The sequence below is a fragment of the Myotis myotis genome, unplaced genomic scaffold (genome assembly GCF_014108235.1).
Source record: "Myotis myotis isolate mMyoMyo1 unplaced genomic scaffold, mMyoMyo1.p scaffold_m19_p_11, whole genome shotgun sequence".
Taxonomy (NCBI): domain Eukaryota; kingdom Metazoa; phylum Chordata; class Mammalia; order Chiroptera; family Vespertilionidae; genus Myotis; species Myotis myotis.
Window position 1 is genome coordinate 64,125,219 of NW_023416315.1, and position 24,273 is coordinate 64,149,491.

Sequence of the window (24,273 nt, forward strand, 5' to 3'; positions counted from 1 at the left end):
CGACCTCTGTTCTAGAATGTATTAGGAAATGAACATACAGAGGGGTATACACTTGTTAACATTGCTAAAGAGCTATTTGGCAAATATGCTCCAAAATATTCCTGAGGAAATAACTGTCCTTTACACAGAGATTTGTTCCATTTTCTAAATAATGGAAAAATGATAAACTATATGAATATCAACCTATTGGAGACTGGTTAAATAAATTATGATGTGGCCTCACAATGGCACGGAGAATTACAAACTGAAGCAAGCTCAAACATTTACTTTGGTTCCTTCCTTAAATACCTCTAAAAATATAAAGAAATTTTATTTTATTTTAATTCCATAAGCTCAAAAAGACAAAAATTAATGGGAGAAAAGAATACAGCAACAAAACTCTGAAAGCTGGAATGCAGATGTATGGATAGAAACAGTGGTGACAAACACAATAGCAATCTGATTTATACTGCAGACTTCCCCCAATCATCAAGACTAGGATTGGTTTAAAGCTTATTTAAGAAGCACCTGGGCCTCGCCAGTGTGACTCGGTTGAGCATTATCCCATGCACTTAGAGGACAAAGGTTCAATTCCTGGTCAGGGCACATGCCCAGGTTGTAGGCTTAGTCCCCAGTAGGAGGTGTGCAGCAGGCAGCCAATTAATGTTTCTCTCTCATCAACGTTTCTATCACTCTCTCTCTCCCTCTCCCTTCCTCTCTCTGAAATCAATAAAAACATATTGGGGGGAGAGGGGGTGCTAGGAGGGTAGAAGCACCCATACATAAGTCCACTGCTTCTGACCCAGTGTTCAATATCTCATTCTTAAATAAGAGGATTTCTCTTATTTAAGAAAGCCTTTAAAAAAAAAAAAAAAAAAAAAAAAAAACAGAAAAGAAAAGAAAAGAAAAAGAAAGAAAGCCTCTAATATGAAAAAATAAGGGACCAAAATAACCAAAGAGAATTAAAAACAACTTGGAGAACATAGACTATGCAAGAAGAAATTTTTCAAAAGATTATAATAATTTACTCAGAAAGCTAATATGATATTCATTTCTGAAACAAGTAGTAGATGTTGTTTTTAAAATAGTAATAAGAAAAACATTCAGAGAATTTTTAAAAAGCTCTCTATTCACACATAAACAAAATGCATCACTGAAATTTCAGGGGAAAAAAGGATCTGCTAAGATCCTGCAGAAAGAAAAAAATCATACAAAGACAAGGAATCAGAATGACTTTTTAAACCTCTAAAAAACAAGAAAAGAAAAATTCTCTAACAGCTAAATTACAGTGAAGCAATGTCTTCATAATTCCAAAGGAAAATAACTTCTAACAAAATTCTATACCCAGATGAACTATCAAATTGTAATTATAGAATAGACATGAAATGTCCCAAAATATTTACCTATCAAGCACTTTTTTCCCAAGAAGGTAGAGAATATGTGCCACCAAAAGTATTAAATGGTAAAAAAGAAGCCATGGAGCCTGGCCAAGTGGCTCAGTTGGTTGGAGGGTTGTCCCACACACCAAAAGTTGCAGGTTCAATTCCTGACCAGGACACATACCTAGGTTGTGGGTTCAATCCCTAGTCAAGGCACATATGGGAGGCAACTGTTCCATGTTTCTCTCTCACATCGATGTTTCTCTCTCTCTCTCTCTCTCTCTCTCTCTCTCTCTCTCTCTCTCTCTCTCTCTTCCCCTCCCACTCCCCCCCCTCACCCCTTCTTCTTTCTATAAAATATAACAAACAAACATATTTTTGGGTGAGAATTAACATTAAAAAAAAAAAAGCAGCATAAGCCATGGAATTCAGCAAAACATAGTTTCGACCCAGGGATAAGGCAAAACAACAACAACAAAAACCACACCCCAGGATAACGGTGAAGAAATCCAATGATGACAGCTCCGTATCAGGGAAAAAGAACTAGTCCAGATTGGGACGGGTCATAAGGCTCCTGAAAAGTACTGTTGAAAAGATAAAATTAACAGACTAAATCAATCTCTTCAGAGGTTTAGACAAGTAGACTCTGAGGGTTAAATTAATCCGTATGTACAAAATACACCTACATTTTAAAATTATTCACTCTAGTTAAAACAAAGAATTATGCAGGAAATGAAAAGTAGTCATAATATGCTATGTGGCTCAATGGTGATTAGTATTTCCCTACCAAACTTTGAATATTAAGTGAACCAGAATTATGATAAAGTCCTAATGGAAGGATTAGGTAAAACTACACGCACACCCGTGAATATGTATGCATGAGTGAAAAAACTAAATCCTCATCTTTCATGGTGTGAAGAGAAGAAGTTATATCTAACACTGAAAAACTTAAAAAAGAACAATATAAACATTCTATTCAGAGATCTGGATTGCCAAGAGTTAAAATGGCTGCCTTAAGGGAGAGGAAAACTGGACTAGCTCATTTCTTAATAAGACAGAGTTCTTTAAAGTCTTATTAAAATAAAAACTTACAAACATAAAAATTATATACAAGAGATTACAGATCAGTACTACTCAAAAGTAGCTACCAGTCTGCAATGATCTAAGAAGCTTGTACCACAACATAAATCAACTACATCGCTGAGAACACTGCTGACATTTTTTCTGTAGCAAGCTTTTCTTGATGAAAAGAAGCAATGCTTTGATTTACATTCTGGCTCAAGTTCCTAATATCAAGGCACTTTGAGCAGGTCAAGTATAGATGAAGGGTCAACAAACTTTTCTGTAAAGGGTCAGAAAGCAAATATTTTAAGCCTTACAAGCCATATGGTTTCACAACCGGTCACCTCTGCCACTGTATCATGAAGACAGCTACAGACAACATGTAAACAGACAGATGTGGCTACATTCCAATTTATTCATGACTCTGAATTTTTATTGCATCTAACTTTCATGTGCTACAAATCACTTTTTTTTCTATGTAAAATCCTTTCTTAGCTTGCAGACATACAGAAACAAGTGGTGGGACAAACTCGGCCCTCAGGCCATAGTTTGTCAACCCCTGTGGTAGACAGTCAACTTTGCTAAAAAGAAAAAAACTGTCATAGTAGTTTCTTCTAATATAAGTGTCTTTTCGTCTCTTTTTTATGCTTTTTCTTGTTTTAAAAACAGAAATAGCCCTAACCGGTTTGGCTCAGTGGATAGAGCATCGGCCTGTGGACTCAAGGGTCCCGGGTTCGATTCCGGTCAAGGGCATGTGCCTTGGTTGTGGGCACATCCCCAGTAGGGGGTGTGCAGGAGGCAGCTGATCGATGTTTCTAACTCTCTATCCCTCTCCCTTCCTCTCTGTACAAAATCAATAAAATATATATTTAAAAAAAACACACAGAAATAATGCTGAAAATTTTTTAAAATCAAAAAAGTTTTAAAACTATTTATCTACCTACAAACACATTTTCTCTCTATTCTCTAAGCAGGCCTATACCCAAATGACCTAAATTTAAGATATTCCAGGAAAATGATTATTCATCATAATCCTCAATTAAATAGTTATTAGAAGCAATCTCCTGTATCCTGGCACTGTAATGAATAAAACTTGATGGTAATGAAAAAGGCCTCACCATGTTTTAAAACTAAACAGAAAAGACCAAAAACACAAAACGAATCCTGGGATCCTGGATTTTTAAAATGAAGAAAATGTTTCTAAAGTCAGCTCTCCCTTTTCTAGTTACCAATAAAGTCAGGTTTAAGATAAATACAAAGCTACTGACTCAGTCACCTAATATTTTGAATTTCTTCAGCAATGCCTTAGTTCCCCAACTATCAAAGGTCCAAAACCTCAAAATCTTCTAGGTTTCTCTACAACTGAGAAGGGGGCTGGTAGGGACAATACATGGTAACGGGACCTTCATCTGCATTACTAATATCACAAGCCCTCAAAGTGATGATGGTGAAAACGAAACGCCTGCCTCCCCTGTTGAGTGAATAATCATCCTTTCACTGTGTAGTTACAGTCTTCAAATAGAAGAGATTACAGGAAACATAAGCATAACCAAGTAAGTTCTAATTAGGTGGAGCAGCCACCCATGTCTAGGTTTCTAAGCCAGCACAGCCCTCACACAGCAAGAAAGCCAAGACCCATCCTAGTCTGGTCAGAGTGGGAAAATGCATAGGGAGTATCCAACCAGGAACTACTCCCACTGATGTCCACTAAAAGGTGCAATTGTGGTTAACCTGACCACTGCTTGGAAACCATATACTAGAAAACGGAAAGGGACCACTTGAGCACTGTGACCTATTCCTTTGAGCATCATAAAAAAAGAAAGTGAAGAAATTCAGCCAATTCCTCAGAGACTTTGTTAAAATTTTACTGTTCTAAGATAAATCGTTTCAGGATTTTTCAGGCTGACAGTGCCACCTAGTGGCTTTCCATATTAAACTGTTAGGCGACATTTGGGACAGCCACCTCTCAGTTAGAGGATATGAATATTTAACCACTTTTAGTCCATAAAGACAAAGTGTCCGGCATTTCTTGCCAAAAGTAAAAATAGGATGGAAAACATTACAGCATTTGAGGAAAATGAGAACAGGTCTGCCCCACCAAGGTACAAAAGCCTGTAACTAAGAAAAACACTTTATGATTTTTAGAGGGAGGGAGTGAGAGAGAGAGACATCGACTGGCTGCCTCCCAAATGCACTGCAGCTGAGGCTGAGGATCTAACCTGCAACCCAGGTACTTGACCAAGAATCGAACCCTCAATCCTTTGGTGCATGGGCCAACGCTCTAACCAGTGGGCTCACCAGCCAGGGCAAGAAAAAAACATTTATAGCACCACTACTGTAACCAAATAATCTATTTAGTAGTTCTAGTTCCCATCAAAGAAACCCATTCCAGGACACAGCAGTGGAGAGCTCTCAAAAAAAAAAAAAAGAATCACATTAAAAAAATCCAAAACCAAGAGAGTTCTAAAACAAAAGAGAAACTTGAGGTCATACACATCTGGGCATAGGAAATCTAAGAGAATGCATTTTCTAAGAAGACAAAAAGAACCCCTAAAATATAAGTGATATTTCAAAATGGCAATGTCCACAACTTTAACACCTGAACTTCTAATGAAGTTATGCAAATTTACAAAAAGTAATTTTAAAGTTCTTATGGTGTCTAAGTCCCCTACCATAAACACACGTGTGCGATCATGCATACACCTCTACACACCACTGGCTTGCCTTGAAATAAAAATGCTTCAGGTTTTGATTGATTGTTCAAATTTCTGTATTATCAATAGCCTGACAACAATCACTATGCATCTCAAGATGCTGAGAATGACTCACCTTGGCAACAAACTGCTTGTCCTTTTGGTCCAAGTTAGCAGTGGGAGCCACATAGTCTCTCCATATCCGCAGCCTGCGTTCCTTAGCAAACCTGACAACAAAGCAAGGATGCAAATCATTCAGACAGATTAGGTTAGCAAAGGGAATCCACCATCACCATGGAATCAAACAGTACATAATCCTACCACCGACAAGGCACCCAGGAGAAAGGCCATCAGTCAAATTAGATTAAAGTGTGACAACAGCCACAAGAAAAAGTGTATATGCAGCTATCCAAGATGAATATATAAACCACAAACCCATCAATGGTAGATTAGATCTAAATATGCAATTTTTTGAACATGGACAATTCAAGTCCACGTTGATAATTAGCTCTCTGGCTTATCCAGCATCTTCTGAGTGACTACTATGTGCTAGGCACTGGAATGACAAACAGAGCAAATGTTCTTTTAAATGGGAAGAACACATATATTAAACAAACAAATATATAAGGTAGGGCAAAAGTAGGTTTACAGTTGTTCATATGGAAAATACATTAATAATTAATAAATAATACAAGAATAAACTGTGTTTCGTGTACTGTAAACCTACTTTTGCCCCATACTATATTTTTTTAAACAGGCCTGCTCAATTTCCATTTGAATTATGAAAAGGTTATCAGCTACCCAAATCTTAAATGGAAAACACAAACAAAATTGTCACTGTGTGCATCTAACGAATAAGAAAAATGGACAAGCCCTAGCCGGTTTGGCTCAGTGGATAGAGTGTTGGCCTTGAGACTGAAGGGTCCCAGGTTCGATTCCGGTCAAGGGCATGTACCTTGGTTGCAAGCACATCCCCAGTCAGGGGTATTCAGGAGCCAGCTGATCGATATTTCTCTCTCATTGATGTTTCTAACTCTCTCTCTCCCTTCCTCTCTGTAAAAAAAAATCAATAATTTTTAAAAGTTTAAAAAAAGAAAAGAAAAAAATAGAAAACTACAATAGAAGTTCACGAACAAAAAGTTTTTAAAAATCACCCTGGGGAGAAACCAAGATGGCGGCATAGGTAAACATCGGAAATTGCTGCCTCCCACAACAACTTCAAAAATACAACGAAAAGGCAAAACAGACATCATCCAGAACCACAGGAAGGCTGGCTGAGTGGAAATTCTACAACTAGAAGGAAAGAGAAAAGCACACTGAGACTCAGAGGAGGTGCGGAAGTAAAGTGCAGAGGTAAGGAGGCGCACCCAGCAAGGGCTGGCAACTGAGGACTCGGCTGTCTTTTTTAATCTTTTTGAATCGGGAGGGAGTCACAAGCCCCTGACTGCTCTGAACTCCAGTTCCGGGAAGTCTCTGGGGACCCAGACTCATACGAAGAGAAACTGGACTGTCTGGCAGCAGGCAGAACTCAGAACTCGAGGGCAGCTTTCTCTCAGAGGTGCTTGCAGAGATTACCAGGACACTGAGACCGGGGCCCCTTAGGGCAGGGCTGAGGATCAGCCATAGCTGTTTGTTCCGCCCTGTTGATTCCCTGAGACCCTGCCCCACCCAAGCTGTGCGCAGAGGCTTTTGCATATGAATGCCCTGGCCCTTTGCAACCTGAAAATTACCTAACAAACTGCAGCTGGGCCAGACAGACCCAGAACTATCAAGAGAAGGCCCAAGGCCCCACAGCAGCTTGCATTACTTCACAGCTGGGCCTCATCTAGGCACCTCCAAACCCCAAACAAGGAAGGGGAATCTGCAGATCTCTTCGTAGCTCCTGCTGGGTAGCCTCAGGCAGAGGCTAAATTAGCACCTCCTTAGATCCAAGAGCCAGTGTACCCAGTGGTCAGAGTGGGACCATCCAGATTACAACTCCTCAGATCCATAAGGGACACACTCAGGGCGCAGACTCAGTGAGCACCAAAGCCCCACTGAAGCAAGTCTTGCCCCAGAAGGGTGTCTTCAGCACAGAAGTTCTCCCACCTTAGACACAGCTGATTCTCACAGCCAATTGGCCTGGAAGTCAATTCCTCCCAGTGATACCTACAACAATCAAGACTTAACTACAACAAGACTATGCACAAAGCCCACAAAGGGGTGCACCAAGAGTGTCCACCTCAGGTAACTGGGGAGGCTGAGCCACTGGGCCCTATAGGACACCTGGCACACAAAGCCACTCTACCAACACAGGGAAGCATAAAAAATGCGGAGACAAAGAAACAGGTCACAAATGACAGAAATAGAGGAAAGCAAATGACTGGATATAGAGTTCAAAACCACGGTTATAAGGTTTTTCAAGAATTTTCTAGAAACTGCCGATAAATTTAGTGAGACCCTGGAGGATATGAAAAAAGACCAACTAGAAATTAAGCATACACTGACTGAAATAAAGAATAATATACAGAGATCCAACAGCAGACAAAAAGATCCCAAGAATCAAGTCAAAGATTTGAAATACGAAGAAGCAAAAAATACCCAACCAGAAAAGAAAAAAGAATCCAAAAATATGAAGATAGTGTAAGGAGCCTCTGGGACAACTTCAAGCAAGTCTTCAAGGACAACTTCAAGGATTTACCAACAACCGAATTATAGGGGTGCCAGAAGAGCGAGAGCAAGATATTGAAAACCTATTTGAAGAAATAATGACAGAAAACTTCCCCTATCTGGTGAAAGAAATAGACTTACAAGTCCAAGATGCACAGAGAACCCCAAACAAAAGGAATCCAAAGAGGATCACACCAAGACACATCATAATTAAAATGCCAAGGGCAAAAGACAAAGAGAGAATCTTAAAAGCAGCAAGAGAAAAACAGTCAGTTACCTACAAGAGAGTACCCATAAGACTGTCAGCTGATTTCTCAACAGAAACTATGCAGGCCAGAACGGAGCGGCAAGAAATATTCAAAGTGATGAATAGCAAGATTACTTTATCCAGCAAAGCTATCATTCAGAATTAGAAAGTCAGATAAAGAGCTTCACAGATAAGAAAAAGCTAAAGGAGTTCATCACCACCAAACCAGGATTACATGAAATGCTGAAAGGTATTAAGAAGAGGAAGAAAAAAAAGGTAAAGATAAAAATTATGAACAGCAAATACGTATCTACCAACAAGTGAATCTAAAAATCAAGTGAATAAAAAATCTGATGAACAGAGTAAACTGGTGAATATAATAGAACCAGGGGCATAGAAAGGGAGTGGACTGACAATTCCTGGGGGAAAGGGGTGTGGGGGTGCAGGAAGAGAGTGGACAAAAATTGTACACCTATGGATGAGGACAGTGGGAGGGGTAAGGGCAGAGGGTGGGGTGGAATCTGGATGGAGGAGAGCTATGGGGGGGTTGGGAGGAACAACTGTAATAATCTGAACAATAAAGATTTAATTTAAAAAAAAAATCACCCTGGCCAGTGGCTCCGTGGTTAGAGCATCAGCCCACAAACTGAAAGGTCATGGGTTTAATTCCCAGTCAAGGGCACATACCTGGGTTGCAAGTTCAATTCCCAGCCCAGGTTGGGGCATGTTAGGGAGGCAACCAATCAATGTGTCTCTCTAACATCAATGTTTCTCCCTCTCTCTCTCTCCCCCTCTATCCCTCCCTCTAAAAATTATCCTTGGGAGAGGATTAACAACAACAAAGTAAAGAAATCATGTTGGCAGAAAAATTTTCAAGTACTAAGCCCAATAGATATTCTTTGAGTCAGACTGAGAGAGGTAAGTGGAATATGTGCAAAGCTTTAAAAAAATAAATGAATGAGCAGCTGTTTCAAGTTTTTACAAATCAATGGATACATGTGCAGGGGAAAGGAACTATATTCCAAAAACAGTATTGCAACTGTTTTTAAAGAAATGGCAAAATGAGAAAAAAGACAAAGCCACATTGTAGTAGTTTAAAAATACATGAAGTACTTTGATAGAGATTTACCAACAACACAACCAAGTCAAATACAGCATGCAAAACAGCAGGCAAGTAATCACGTCATCTAAATATAATTTGTATTCCTTGATCTAAACCTCTTTTATAATGATAAGAACTCTGAAAAATCCATAAAATCTCCCAGAGATGTTATAAAACATGTAGATACTACTGTCATTACACTCACTTTCTTCAGAGAGGCAGAAACTTAAAGAATGCAATAACCATTATGAACCAAAGTAATAATTTAGAATAACAGACAGGATTTTCTGAACAAAAAAAAAAAAAACCTGAGCATTACAGATTAATCAGAGATATTTGGAATGTTGTACTTGATAAAGAGTATTGCATCTCTGAATTGAATGTAATTGTGTAACATTAAAGACTAATACCACTTTAATATAATAATTGTTTTTCTTAATCTACTTTTGTCAGACATACCATATCAAATGCCCGAGATTAAAACCTATTTTAATAAAAGGTTGCCAAGTATTCCTGCTTACAGGTGTAGAAGGATATAAAAGACCTAAGAGAAGGGGAGGAAATTATAGGCATTCAATTCTTGTTCTTGCACATCTCTCAGCTGTGTGCCTCAAAGGCAAAAATGTGAAGTTATCAAGACCAGTATCCTATCTAATAAAGAGATAATATGCAAATTGACAATCATTCCAACACACAAGATGGCCGCCCCCATGTGGTCAAAGATGGCCAGCAGGGGAAGGCAGTTAGGGGTGACCAGGCCGGCAGGGGAGAGCAGTTGGGGGTGACCAGGCCTGCAGGTGAGGGCAGTTGGGAGTGACCAGGCCTGCAGGGGAGGGCAGTTGGGGGTGACCAGGCCTGAAGGGGAGGGCAGTTGGGGGTGACCAGGTCTGAAGGGGAGGGCAGTTGGGGGTGACCAGGCCTGAAGGGGAGGGCAGTTGGGGGTGACCAGTCCAGCAGGGTAGGACAGTTGGGGGCAACCAGGTCTGCAGGGGAGGGCAGTTGGGGGCAATCAGGCCTGCAGGGGAGGGCAGTTAGGGGAAATCGGGCCGGCAGGGGAGAACAGTTGGGAGCAATTGGGCTGGCAGGGGAGCAGTTAGGCATCGATCAGGCTGGCAGGGGAGTGGTTAGGGGAAATAACGCAGGCAGGCAGGCAAGTGGTTGGAAGCCAGCAGTCCTGGATTGTGAGAGAGATCCCAGATTGGAGAGGGTGCTGGCTGGGCTGAGGGACACACACCCCCGTGCACAAACTTTGTGCACCAGGCCTCTAGTAATTTTATAATTGTGAAATGAGCCATATGAGCCTGGAGAGTGGAACATCGTCATCAGTGGTCAGTAGTCTTTGCTACATGTATCCTGCGTGGTGGTGTAATTTCCCTAATCCTTTACTGAAATAAAACAGACACTGGCGTAGATGAGTGAGGGATCACTAGATTTCTTTCCCCAAAGATCCTTAACAAGATCTTTGGCTGGAAGGTTTCCCTGACGGACCTTACCTCTCAGCTGCCCTCAGCTTCTCCGCCCCCCGAGTGTACACTGCAATCGACCAATCCACACAGCGTGCAAAACCTTCCTTCAGGAGGAGCTCTGTGATGTTGCCATTCTGAAAAACAAGGCACATGAGAAAGCAGGCACAGATTAAATTCGATGGCAAGTGAATAATTTCTCTAGTCCTCTGACACAATTAACAGTCACAATCTAGTCTGCAGTTCATTTAAATAACAACAATCCCAAAAATAAAACCGTAGAGCCAGTTTCCTCATTAAGAAACCAGCCCTACCCAAAAAAAGAAAGAAAGAAAGAAACCAGCCCTAAGACTGACAAGCTACTCTGTGACTCCTCTCCACAAACCTGGCTTCATGTCCTCACAACACCAGCATAGTAACTCTCACCTAATAGGAACAGGATAAACGTTAGTGGCATTGAATGGAATTGACATTTCAATAGCTCTTCTTGTGGGCAGAGGAGGATGTTAATCTTTAGTGGAGATTACACCTTATTATTTCCTTCGCTAAGATCAGCACTTACTCCCCTTTTCATAAGGGGAGAGCTGAAGAACGAGCTGAGTAAGGGAATAACTTAAGCTACATTTCGCCCAATGAATTACAGTTCACATTCTGCTATGACACAGAGCCATCTGGCAAGGCACGGGCAGACAGCTCGCACTCCAGAAGAAACAGACATGACCTTGGCATATTCCAAAGCAAGCCTCCCAGCCTTCACAACTGCCATGAAGGAAGAATTCTCCAGCCAAATTATAAGTAACAGTAGTCTACTCTGTATTGGTTATAATAATGAAAATCCACTTAAACTTGGGTGTTAAAAAACAAGGTCATTTTCTGTCCAAGAATTAACCCGCCTATCAAAGTATACAATAAGGTACAATTCACCAACAGTCAGAACATAAAGAATCTATTTCCTGCTCAATAGCTGAGTTAGGGAGAAACTGGATAAGGCCTGGCATACACAGAATAATTTTTCCATAAAGATTTCCTCATCATAGTTCTACAGATACTCCAAATAGGTAACTTCTAGACCTACATGCAAACTCGCAATTCTATCGTGCAAGTTTCAGTGCCCCTTCTAATTGATGTGGCAACCTCCCACCTTTCCTGTGCACAACCTCAACGACCAACACTTGGAAAAATAAGTGATAGCATTGTTCCTCTTCCACTTGTAAATTCAGTCACATTTGAGATTAATTTCCTAAAAGTGAGAAGTTGCACAGATCTGCCCAATTCTATCAGGTAAGTGACATCTCACTTGCAAATGCTGCAAAAACCAGTAGATGAAACAAACCCATACAGTCCAGCCGGCATGGAACACTCACTGGATGAAGGATGGTACCCAGAACATTCTGGTTATGGCAGCTCTCCAGAATGATCTGAACATCTCTCTGAAGCAGTCGAGACTCGGTGAAAAATTTGGCTTCTGCGGCAAAAGGCTCTGGTGTTTCACTGCCGTCTGCTTCCCGTCGAAAAGTTGGACACTACAGCAAAAGTAAGGTGAGTGAGTAACGCAGCCTAACCTGAGTGCTCAACACACACCACACCGAGCCGCCCAGAAAGCACAATCCAACAAGGCTACACGGGGAAAGTCTCAGGGCAGGGCTTCCAACACTTTTCAAAACATTCTGGGGAAAAGTAACTGGAAATAGCATCATCTCAGACTTCATGGTAAGCCAAATAGAGCTCATGTTATCATGGGGAAAATAACTTTAATCAGTTGGAAATGACCCCTTGCCAAGAAAAAAACTCATCAATGTCTGGCATTAAAGCCTTGGCATTTTTTTTTCAAATCAAAATGTGTATTTCACATTAAGATAAGCCAAACTCAGCAAACTTCAGAGCCTCCCATCCTCCACTGCTACATTTCAACAATCTCTCTGCACAGCCCATTCCAAATAGACCCTGAGTGCTTAAAAGTTTAAAAAATATTAATTAGAATTGTCCCACTGCAAAGTTTAAAGTACTCTAGCCAACGCTCATGGCCCATTCTAGGAAGAAACAGCAGATCCAAAGCCCACAAGTAGAAAAATCTACCTATGACTGAACACTTCAACAAACCCTAAACCCACCCCATAGTCCAGTGGTCTGACCTTGATCCCTGACAGCATGACGGTAACCAGGTAGTAATCTGGGAGGAGCAGGGCCCTGACCACACTGCCGTCTCGCACGTGTTCGATGATAGCTACATGACAAAATAAATAGCTTAAGTCATTAGCAAAACTCACACCAGGGATAAACAATGCCCAATCAAACCGCACTGAACATAGTTCCTCTCCCCAACACCCTCTGGAAAGCCTCCCTCTGAAAAATGATGAAGCGCTGGCAGATCATGAGTATTCACACAACAGACTCTTCCACAACTATTCCTGGGGAACACAGGTCAGGAGTGCCTTCCATGTCTTCTGAACCCTCTGGGACCTCATGGCTCATACCTAAGTTTTGTTATCACTAAGGTAAGTTGCTCATCTTAGTAGGACATGCCCAGTAAAAACTAACAACAATTCAGGATTGGCAATAATTTTATTTTACTGAGTCAGTGTTAACAAGGTCTCAAAGTAGGGCCAGAACTATATTGTGTGTGCGTGTGTTTAGATGTATAAAGAATATACATTTCTACCTTGGTTACAAGGACGGTATTTAAGTAGCCATCTTTTAGAAAACAGGAAGATCTCCAATGTGCAAAAATACCCGCCATTTGCCACCCTATACCAGCAAAGACTAACCCCTGCAAAGCATGTCTGATGTGACCCATGTGAACTGGATCAAGTTTTCTTCCAAAATACCACTGTGTTATTTTACCCTTAACAATTCCCCTTGGATAGTAAATAAGCAAAATAGGCTTTATAAATCTCAGGCAGCTTGAGAGCAAATAGAAAGAAATCGCCCCCAGTCACATCTGTCTTTGCCTGCCAGCCTCACCGTTAACAGGCTTCTGGTGGTGCGAGTCCACAAAGTGCCTTGGGTTCTCAATGGTATACTTGAGGTCCCGGATAGTATGTGAACCATTCCCATCACTCCACATCCCTTTCTTAGCTGCCTTCGCTTGTTCCTCACACTCCGAAAGCCGGTTCTGCTCAGGACTGGGACATGAAAAATAAACATGTGTGGTTAGTGAGCTCACAACAGAAATGCCAGGGTCTCCTTTGAAGAGACCAAAACATTTATTTCAGATCAATAGCTTCAGACCCAAGCCTATAAGCAGAAAAACACCATGAGTGCAACTTCAGGATTACAGATTTGTTTCAACAACAGACTCAAATGTAAGAGCATTTAATGAGAAGATCCAAAAAACACATATCTCAGCACTGCCACCATCAGTGATTACAAGAGAACAAGTTGGTGGCTCAGAGGGAAGCTGCTCCCGGGGGTACAGCTTCATTTAACTATCCAGATTCGGGAACTGAAATCCAGGCAGAGCCCAGCAGGACACAGTGCAGAGAAAGTGACTAAGAACCACCCTTACTCCCTGTTGTCCACAGAACAGGGCTGGAGAATGCAGAGCAAATACTGTTATTGCAGATATTACCCCAAAACTACATACATATTCACTAAGGCCAGCTAAGCAACAGCAGTTTGAAAATGAAAGACGACTCCTTCATCCGGCAGGAAACCACACTACATACAAGAGCAGCCAGAAAGCCAGCAGATAAACAAACAAAATCAGAAATGGCTCTGCTCTTCACTCTCACACATGTGCGAGCAACCTGCATGGCCTTTCCACAGCCTGGATGCCAGGGTCCATCGGTGGCTGCAGGCATAAATGGACTCTCCCACCTCGGTCAGTAGGAATAGCTAAGGAGGGACCCCTGCCTATGATTTCTCAAACCAGAAGTCTTAACTACCTTTCTAACCCCACCCAAAAAAGACAATCATATCCTCAGGGAACCAAAATCACATCCAGAATTCAATGAAAAAAGAAAAAAATGTAGCTTAAGAGACAGAAGCAAGCCTTAAAACCGAGAAAAGGAGGTTTTAAGTCAAGACAACTTTGAAGAGCTCAGCAGGCATGGCTCGATTCCCGGTTAGGGGACATGCTCAGCAGTGTGGGGCATGCAGGAGGCAGCCGATCAACAATTCCCTCTCATCACTGATGTTTCCATCTCTCTCCCTTCTTCTCTGAAATCAATAAAAATATATTAAAAAAATAAAAAGACAACTTTGAAGAAAAAAAGGATTGGTACACCAGTGGAGATTTATTTGTTGAGATCCTATAATCCTACTATGAGCTTTTTAAAAATTCTTCATCCCAGTAGCAAATTGCAAATTGGATTCCTAAAATCTTTTGAGATGGATGGATAATACTCTGGAACTGAAAACCTACGGCAGGGGTGGGGAACGTCCTAAAATCATGCCAGCAACTGTCCTTAAGATACAACTTCAGCATGCTTCCAAAACACCACCTAAGACAAATGTTTTAATTCAACAAATTCCCAGCAAATGATTTTATGATGTCAGAAAGGACACAGAAGTTTATGGTGAACGACTGGGCTCCAAGACCAAGAAGACGGGAAGAATGCAAAAAGTGCATTTTTGCCTTTGCTCATCCCCATCATTAGTACAGTCCATGCAAATATTTATCCAAAGCCATTCTACAGTGACAACAGTCATATAATACAGCACTTAATGATTTAAACACCATCTTTAGCCTCCAAATTACTGATGTAGCTTATCACTTTTCAGAGACTAACGTGTTAAAGTCAGCTGCAATAATTCATCCTACTGAGCGCCAACACTGGTGAAGTACATGACATGTGCTATACAGCCTCCATATATTACACTCATTTCTAAAAAGTTCACAATGCCATTAGCTAAACAAATCCATTTTTACCTACTACTAATTAAGTATCTATAGATCCATTTACCAAAGCAGACTTCAAAGGCTTTGGAAAGAGAGAAAATTTCCCTTACTTTAAAAAAAAAAAAACCATTGAGCCCTTAGTTTAAATTCTAAGCAGATTTTGCTTTGAATTCTATTTATTCTCTCCACTTTATTTTTCACTGCACTTATTCCTTGCACATGATATCTATTTGTTCATTTGTTTATTGTCTCTCCATTAAAATGTTAGCAGAAGCTAAGTATGTTTGCTCATGGCTCTATTCTCAGTGTCTAGAACAGAACCTGGCACATAGTAAGTACTCAATGAATCTTTGAGATGGATGGATATTCTGGAGCTGAATATCTATGGCAGAGGTGGGAACATCTAGCCCACAGGCCACATAAGGCCCTCGAAATCATTTGGTTTGGTCCTGCCAAAGCATTAAATGTTTGACCAAAGCAGGCTAATTTTTAAGTTGATAATTTTGTATGGCCCTCGAATGATGTTATAAATATCTAAATGGCCCTTGGCAGAACAAAGGTTCCCCACCCCTGATTTATGGTTTAAGACATAGCCTATTGAGTCTTATGATATAAAGACTAAAGCTGCCTTGTATCAAAGCCTGTTTTTTAAAGGAGTTACACACATCAAATGGTGAATGACCTGCTGGCTCAGAATAATCCACACCTGGGCAGGAATGTCCTAAAAGCCAGAGAGCACCAGAGCTTACCCAGTTAATGTCAGGGGAGAGCAATGAAAATGCAGCAAAGCCAATGTAGAGTTGACAACCCAACCTCCCTTGAGCAACCCCAGCTCTCACAGTGGAGTAGAAGGAAGGCAGAGGGTCAGAGAGTAATGAAGACTTACTTATTAGCTCTCATGCCTTCTCTCCGGGTGGCCAAGCCCTCTGCAACCAGAGACTCTGCAATGTTTTCCCCATTGGTATCTGAGGAGAAAAAAAGAAAATTAAACACAAGATTCAAACGTGCTCAAATGAAACCCACTTTTACCCTTAGCTCTTCAAGGAGAAGGATGTTGCCAGAGAATTGGACAAGGCAGCAATGCAGTGTTGTGTTTTTCAGAAAAACTTTTCTCCCAAAATCTCTAATCTCTAAGTCCCAAAGGTCTATAAATCTTTTTCTCAGGACTTTGTTTCTAAGTTTCTTGTGTCTCTCCCGGGCCAAAGGCAATCTCAATAGCTACTGGAGATTGACAAGAAAGCAAGACACACGCGGCACCCAAGGAGGGTACACAGAGCACTGCCTGAGGAGGAAGGCCTGGAGCTACACCTTCTGCCATGTAGTATCTTAGACAGGTTCTCTCAGCATTAATCTACTCCTCTATAAAATGAGAAGAGTCCCTGCCTAGCTGGGTTCTGTGAGAATTAAACAATAATGTCCGTAAATATCCAAGTACATAGGAATTAAAAACATACTATACATACAATTAGACAGATTTGCTCAGGATTATCTATTACATTTTACACCAGAAAGTCCAGTTCCTCTCAGGGTGTCCTTTCATTTGTTCCAACAGGACACCAAGACAAGCTATGCAGTTTGACAAAGATGCACAGGGGATAGTGTCTAGATTTCTAACCTCTCAAACAGCAGCCTTCAGAGCAGGCAAGAAAAATAAAGGTAAACATAAACCCAACCCGATTAGGTTTTACCTGGGCACTTGAACCATTAATTGCATTTCCATGCTACTGAAAAAGCTTTTAGGTTCTGTGTGTTCTCTTAAATCTCTGCTTGTCAGCCAAAACGATAAAGGAAGCCATCTATGAGGGAATCACCACATAAAAATGTTTAATGTGGCAGAAAACAAGCTCCTCGATAAACTGAAACACAGTAGTCTGGCTGATAGGTAATGTCAGCACAGAATAAAGTTCTGTGAGATTTATATTCATACGTCTTCTGCAAGCAAACAAGTATACACACCACCCCCAAGCCCAACCTAAATGCCTTGCCATTAGCATGCCCCAATTTCTTCAAGACAAATTGTAAGCCTCTTTTCTTACCAAGAAAAGTTAAGATGAATGATATTTACACAAAAGATACTCAGGTTTTGAGGCTGAGCATGGATCACAAGAACCTTTGCACTGAGGTAACTGCTGAAGCCAGACACACACAGCTATCTGACATTAGTAAATATTACATTGGTTCTTTCAAAACAACAGAAATACAAAGAATGAAAAGTCAAAAGGAAGGTTTCAACAAATAAGGGAAAAGTTGAACAGTTTCATCCCCGGCCAAGAGGTTGGGGATGAAAAGAACAGAGCTGGGGTACAAACAAGGTGATTGGCCATAAAACCAGACCAATCAACAGCACACCAAACAGATACTTTTTTAAGTACAGAGCACTCTGATAATGCCTGTCAGCAGGCCCACTTCTAAAAATTTAGTTCTGATTGCTCCTTCGAAGGGAGAAAAATACATTTCTCTGGGCCAATCTCCCAAGGAAGGCAATAAAATGAGGTAGAGAGAATACTGAAAACAGGAAATCTATAGAGCACGCATCTGCTTTTCTTATTACCCACCAACTTATGAATCTGATCAAGTCACAATTGAGGATGGCATGAAGAGTAGGTGGGTAACTATATTTTCTCCAAAAGTTGGAAGACTAATCATCTCTTTTTTTAGTTAGTTCTAGGTTAACTACAATTTCTTAAATTCTACCGTTCTCCCCTATCATAAAAAAAGTGAGTAGCACCCTAGCTGATTTGGCTCAGTGGACTGAAGGGTCCCAGGTTCAATTTTGGTCAAGGGCATGTACCTCAGTTGCAGGCTCAATCCGTGACCCTGGTTGGGGCACAGGAAGCAACCAATCTATGTGTCTCCCTCACATAGATGTTTCTCTCTCTCCGTCTCTCCCCCTCCTTTCCACTCTTTCTCTAAAAATCAATGGGAAAATATCCTCGGGTGAGGATTAACAAAACAAAACAAAAAAAGAGTGAGTGGTCACAAACTAGGATAAATATATGAATACTAATTAATTATCTAAGCCACTGTTTCCTTTCATGAGAATGGCATTGAGAGTTGGCTAAAGTATCTGAGTGAAAATATTAAACTTTAAGCCATTTAATAAACCTTTAAAACTCAGATGTAGGTAATTTTGAACAATTCTTTCAGTACATATTTATTGATCAAATCCTATGTGCCATGTTTTATTCTAAACATTAATGTATTAACTACTAAATTATATCCAGTTTATAATTTGGGTCAATTTAAAAAATAAACTTTTAAAAAATAACATTAAAGATTATTTTAAGTGTCAGAGTCTCTTAACATAAACAATTTGACCATTTCAGTTGAAGACCAAGGTTATTTAAATGAACTCTTAGATCTATCTGTGCCCACAGTGAAGTCTCTTTCAGAATAACAGAAGATTGACCAGCTGTTTTTAAACTGAAATTATTTTAGGTATGAGATACTTGAACAACTGCATTTTGAAAACAGTGTACTTCTACTTGTGTTGCATTCTTTCTAACCAGTAGCCATCCAACAATAATGCTTATGTGTTTTATTTCCTACTAGAGGCCCGGTGCACAAAAATTTGTGCACTCGAGGGGGAGGGGGGGTCCCTCAGCCCAGCCTGTGCCCTCTCGCAGTCTGGGACCCCTCGGGAGATAACGACCTGCTGGCTTAGGCCTGCTCCCAGGTGGCAGAGGGCAGGCCCAATCCCTAGGTGCAGCCCCTGGTCGGGCTCAGAGCAGGGCCGATTGGGGAGTTGGGGCGCCGCCCCCTGTCATGCACAGAGAAGGGCAGATCGGGAGGTTGCGATGCCACCCTCAGTCACGCTCAGGGTAGGGCCAATTGGGGGGTTGGGGCACTGCCCCCTGTCACACTCAAGGCAGAGTCGATGGGGAGGTTGTGGCACCACCCCGTCATGCACAGAGCAGGGCCAATCAGGGGGTTGGGGCGCTGCCCCCTGTCATGCACAGAGCAGGGCTGATCAGGGGGTTGGGGCGCTGCCCCCGTCACATACAGAGCAGGGCTGCTCAGGGGGTTGGGGTCCCGCCCCCTGTCACACACAGAGCTGCAGGGCAATCAGGGGGTTTGGGCGCTGCCCCCTGTCACGCTGATCCCGGTGCCGGGAGGCATATTACCCTTTTACTATATAGGGTAGAGGCCTGGTGCATGGGTGGGGCCCCCTGGTTTGCCCTGAAGGGTGTCCTGGATCAGGGTGGGGGTCCCCACTGGGGTGCCTGGCCAGTCTGGGTGAGGGGCATAGGGCTGTTTTCAGGCTGGGAGTGACTGAAGTTCCCAACCGCTCCTTTTTTTCTTTTTTTTTTTATTCTGGGCCAGCTTTACCTTGAGGCTTGGCTCCAGCTCTTAGGCCTCTGTGGCTGAAAGTAGGTTTCTGGCCTTTGCTTACAATGTTGCGAATCTGCTGGCTGAAGTCTGGTGGTATTTGTTACAATGTTTCTTAAACTGCCCACTCAGAGGCCTGCAGCGGCAGGCGGGGAACGTTGGTTTCCTCCAACGATCCTCCGTCACTGAGGCAAGCAAGCCTCATGTTAGTTTCAAGCTGCCTGGCTGCCGGCCGCCATCTTGGCTGACAGTTAATTTGCATATCTCTCTGATTAGCCAATGAAAAGGGTAGCGGTCATACGCCAATTACCATGTTTCTCTTTTATTAGTGTAGATTAGTGTAGATTGTATTACTTGAATTATGTGTAAAAGGCAAATCTATTTCTCTTTTTGAAAAGATTCCATATCTATAATAATAGAAGCATAATATGTTAATTAGACCGGACGTCCTTCTGGACAACCTTCCAGATGAGGCTGGGGCTGCGAGGGAAGCCCGGGTTTGGGGTGCTGGAGGGAAGCTTGGATCCCGGGTACCAGAGGGAAGCCGGCGCCAGCAGCCGGGGGAAGGAAGGCCTAATCTTGCACGAATTTTGTGCATCGGGCCTCTAGTATTACTATAACTTCCCATCCAATCAAGAAGCAGATAGCCATTTGTCTGAGGCTGGAAAAGGTGGTGTTCCTCTACTGGGTAAATTCAACAAGACACCTCCAAGGTCATGCCCAACTCGCTTTTCTAATATCCTACAATTAAAAGCAGAATCTTCAGAGGATGTTATTAGCCTTGTCATTCTACCCTGCTTGCTTCCTCTAGCACTGACTACCGAAGTCAAATAGATTATGTAAAGCAGCTCAATTGGAAGGTTGTTTTATCAAATAATCACAGGAAACAAAAATACCTAAAATAATTTCAGATGAACACAACTGCTTTAAGCTTTACAGAGAACATTCTACCAAGTATTTCAATGGCCTATTTCTGTTCAAACTCTATTCCACAATCTTTCTCTCCCTCCACCTAATCCAAAAGACCAGAACATCTAATATCCCATGAGCCATCTGATCTAGCTATGTGTGCACATACACAAACGTATTTATTGAGCACATACTCTGTTCCAGAGATAGGTACTTTACATATACTATCTCTTTAAATTCTCTCAATAACTTACAAATGAAGTAACTAGGACTTAGAAAACTTATGGTTAAGTAAGGGTCCATGAGAGGAGAGCCAGGATTCTAACCCACATGTACACAACTCCAAAGCCTGTGTTCTTCCCACTGCAAAACATGTGGCTTACAAAAAACCACAAGCCACAAACAAATCTTCCTTTACTAAAGAGAGTCCCTATGAGCAGAAGAAAACCCACAAGATAGATAAAGGGAATAGAAGATGTAATTGGAAATCTATAGGAATTTAATTAGCACTGTGACCTAGAAGCACACAGCCACTGCGTTCTACAGGCTGAGGGCCTAAATACAGGGAAGGATGCTATGCTGTACAACAAGTATGTCCAACTCAAAGGCTAACACAGGCCAAATAAACAAGGTTTAAGTTTATGGGGGCCGCAAAAAAAACAAAGCTTCAATTTCCATTGAAATGTAGATTTCAATAGAGACATTCTGAATACAAAGGGCTGAAATAAATGAGTAATCACTGACATAAAATAATAGAATATTTTAATAAAAATTAATGTTTTTTCTTGAACATTAACTTACCAGACACTGAATAACTGCACAAATTAATAAGCGTAACGTAAATAAACCTATTTTTCTTGTTCTCCAAAAGTGAAATATTTCCTGTTGCACACACCAAAGAAGTCATACAAGACTAATGACGTGGCAATCAGCTGCTAAAATATTCACTTCTAGTTGTAGTAGAGAGAAATGGTGCACCAGTGCATAAGGTAAATGAATGTAACACAATTATAGTAATCAGTCATTAGCAAATGTTGTAGTTCGTTATTAATAATTATGTATAACAGGATATTGTAAAAATTAAGTTATGAAATTTTTATTAAGACTGTTTTTACATACCGTTATACTATGGGCTGCAAAAATGTCCGTTGTGGCCGCATGCGACCACGGGCCGCGAGTTTGACATGCTTGCTGTACAACATACACCTAAACCAAGCCAGGAAAGCAGACACAGGAGCCAATAGGACACCGGAATATCAGGGAACTCCTCTGCACCTATGTGCCATGAACTCACACTTCCAAGTACATCAATAGCCAACTGTCCTAGAGCTACCTCCACCAACACTCACACTGGCCTTCCACCATGTGAAAACTGATCGGAGGAACCTGAGACTCAGGGAGGAGAGAAATGAGTCGTTTCCTCCTTGCTACTCACCTTTTCCAAGGTAGATCATGCCATACTCTCGTCCCTGGGGAGTCTTGTTTTCTATCGTGAAACAAACTTCCTTCCCAATAAGCTTCTTCCGAAGGAACTCTCGAGCAGGAAATGCCCAGGGCTGAGAGACAAAACAAATGTGTCACATGAGAACTACCGAGTTCCCCACCACAATCATCATTCAAGTTCATTTCTTCAATATCCTGGCCCTGCATTAGGCCCTGAGAAGAATATAAAAATGAAATGCACACTCTGCACACTTAGGGAGCTCATAAAAAAGGAGGGTCTAGCAGTGGATTTAACTAGCACAGCCTTGAAAACAAGCCTCACAGTTTCCCAGTCACTGGCAGGAGTACTTTTTCCCACATCACTGTCTATTCTGAGCTATAGCTTACTTTGTGAATAATAATTGCCCATAATTTTATAGCACTTACCACATACCAGCCACTACTCTAAATGCTTTTTATTTATCAGCCCACTTCTGGGCGGGAAGTCCAGATTCCAGGAACTTACCTAGCCAAAGGGAAGTTACAAATAACAACTACGACCTCCATTTGGTCGCCTCTATCCAGTTTATGAAGCACTTTCACCAAATATTAAACTGTCCTGAAACCAGTGCAAGGCACAGTCAAAGCAGAGATAAGGTTCTAGTGCTATTCTTATTTCAGAGTGAGTCCCCTACTCAAGGAAGAGCCTTGCTTATATCATTTCCTCCACCTTTTTTAAGAACAGCCAACAGAGTTGAGAATGGCAAGAATTATTCTCCCCAAAATGTCTCCCCTCTTCTACTGCTCTAGTCTGAAGCTATAGTAGTGGGAATCTTCCAGGATCTTGGGGAGGACACCAATAACAGGCCCTGGTCACCTTGACAATGACACAAGGAGTGAGCCACACATCTACACAACAGGAAGTAGTCTCCATGTGATCTCAAGATACTGTGCAAAGGGATGGTTTAGTCCCATCCACAGCCCATCACTTCTAGGATGGCTGTCTCCTCTGAAGCAGCCCTGTCAGTCAGTGGCCACAGGCCCTTGAATTTACAGTAGCTCAGTGCCCCAAGTTCCCTTAGAACAAAAATGAGGAAGAAGGGGTAAGAGTTCAAGGAGCATATGATCAGCAGGAGCGCACGTGCAGAAAAAAATACAAAGCATAGAAGGGAAGAGTGGTATATGATAAGCAGGCACTGTCTATTAAAATCTCATAGAACCACAAAACTCAGGCCACCCACCCTAAAGCAGGGGTGGGGAACATCCGGTCCGCAGGACATGTAAGGTCCGAGAAATCATTTGGACTGGTCCTGCCAAGGCATTAGAGGCAAGTTTGACTATAGCGGGCTAATAATTTTGTATGACCCCCCCAATTATGTTATAAATATCCAAATGGGCCCTGGCAGAAAAAAGGTTCCCCACCCCTGCAAGGAACAACAGTATATACATGACCTGAAAAGAAACCCGCTGCTGACCTTTTCAGCCCATGAGGATTGTTACACAGGTTATCCAAAAAGCTCTTCTACAAGAAAAACATCCGTATGACTTCCCAGAAACCAGAAGCCATGCAGCCAGTTGGGCTAGTATTCACAATACCAGTCCTGTTATATAAATCAACTGCCGATGGTTCTAGGAAGAACTGATCCTGAGTAAGTGCTCTCCAAGACACAAACTCTTACATTCAATCATCTAATGCTCTCTCCTCAAAGCATCAACAAGCAAAAGAAACAATCACTCAATGACTACATATATATATATATATTTTATGTCCCATTTGTACCCGTTACCCCACTCCTAAAAATTAAAAATAGTACCTGTATCAGAGTCTGATGACTGATAAATTAGCCCAATTATCAACCAATCACAAAAACACTACTGAATCTAGTAACACAGGCTCCTACCATTTTTATTAACTTAGTGATCCACTTACTCTAAAAATATCTTCAACTATAGATATAATGCTTAGGATCTAGTTCAGAGTCCCATGTTAACATCTAAAATTCAGTAACACACTGCCTTCCTAAACATTTGGGAAAATTCTGATAAGACAAGTCCTCCTAAAGGAGGCCAAGACTTTGGTAAAAATTCATTTATCAAGGGTCAGTTTACAAGGAACTTTCTAGCCCCTATGGGGAAACCTGCAATAACTACCAACTAGGCAGAATGACTAAAAGCTCTTAAAGCTTGATGAAGGAGCAT

General features: G+C 41.5%; 1 protein-coding gene across 1 annotated transcript in view; it reads right to left on the reverse strand.

Annotated features, from left to right (window-relative positions):
• The window catches only part of SND1 (staphylococcal nuclease and tudor domain containing 1), a 456,936-nt gene that overhangs the window by 394,531 nt on the left and 38,132 nt on the right, over nucleotides 1-24,273 (reverse strand). Inside the window, exons 3-9 of the mRNA XM_036328783.1 lie at nucleotides 22,088-22,208; nucleotides 16,301-16,379; nucleotides 13,536-13,696; nucleotides 12,707-12,798; nucleotides 11,939-12,097; nucleotides 10,605-10,711; nucleotides 5,250-5,340 (exon numbers count right to left, since the gene is read on the reverse strand). Of these exons, the coding sequence (XP_036184676.1) occupies nucleotides 5,250-5,340; nucleotides 10,605-10,711; nucleotides 11,939-12,097; nucleotides 12,707-12,798; nucleotides 13,536-13,696; nucleotides 16,301-16,379; nucleotides 22,088-22,208 (810 nt within the window). The remainder of the gene's footprint in view (nucleotides 1-5,249; nucleotides 5,341-10,604; nucleotides 10,712-11,938; nucleotides 12,098-12,706; nucleotides 12,799-13,535; nucleotides 13,697-16,300; nucleotides 16,380-22,087; nucleotides 22,209-24,273) is intronic.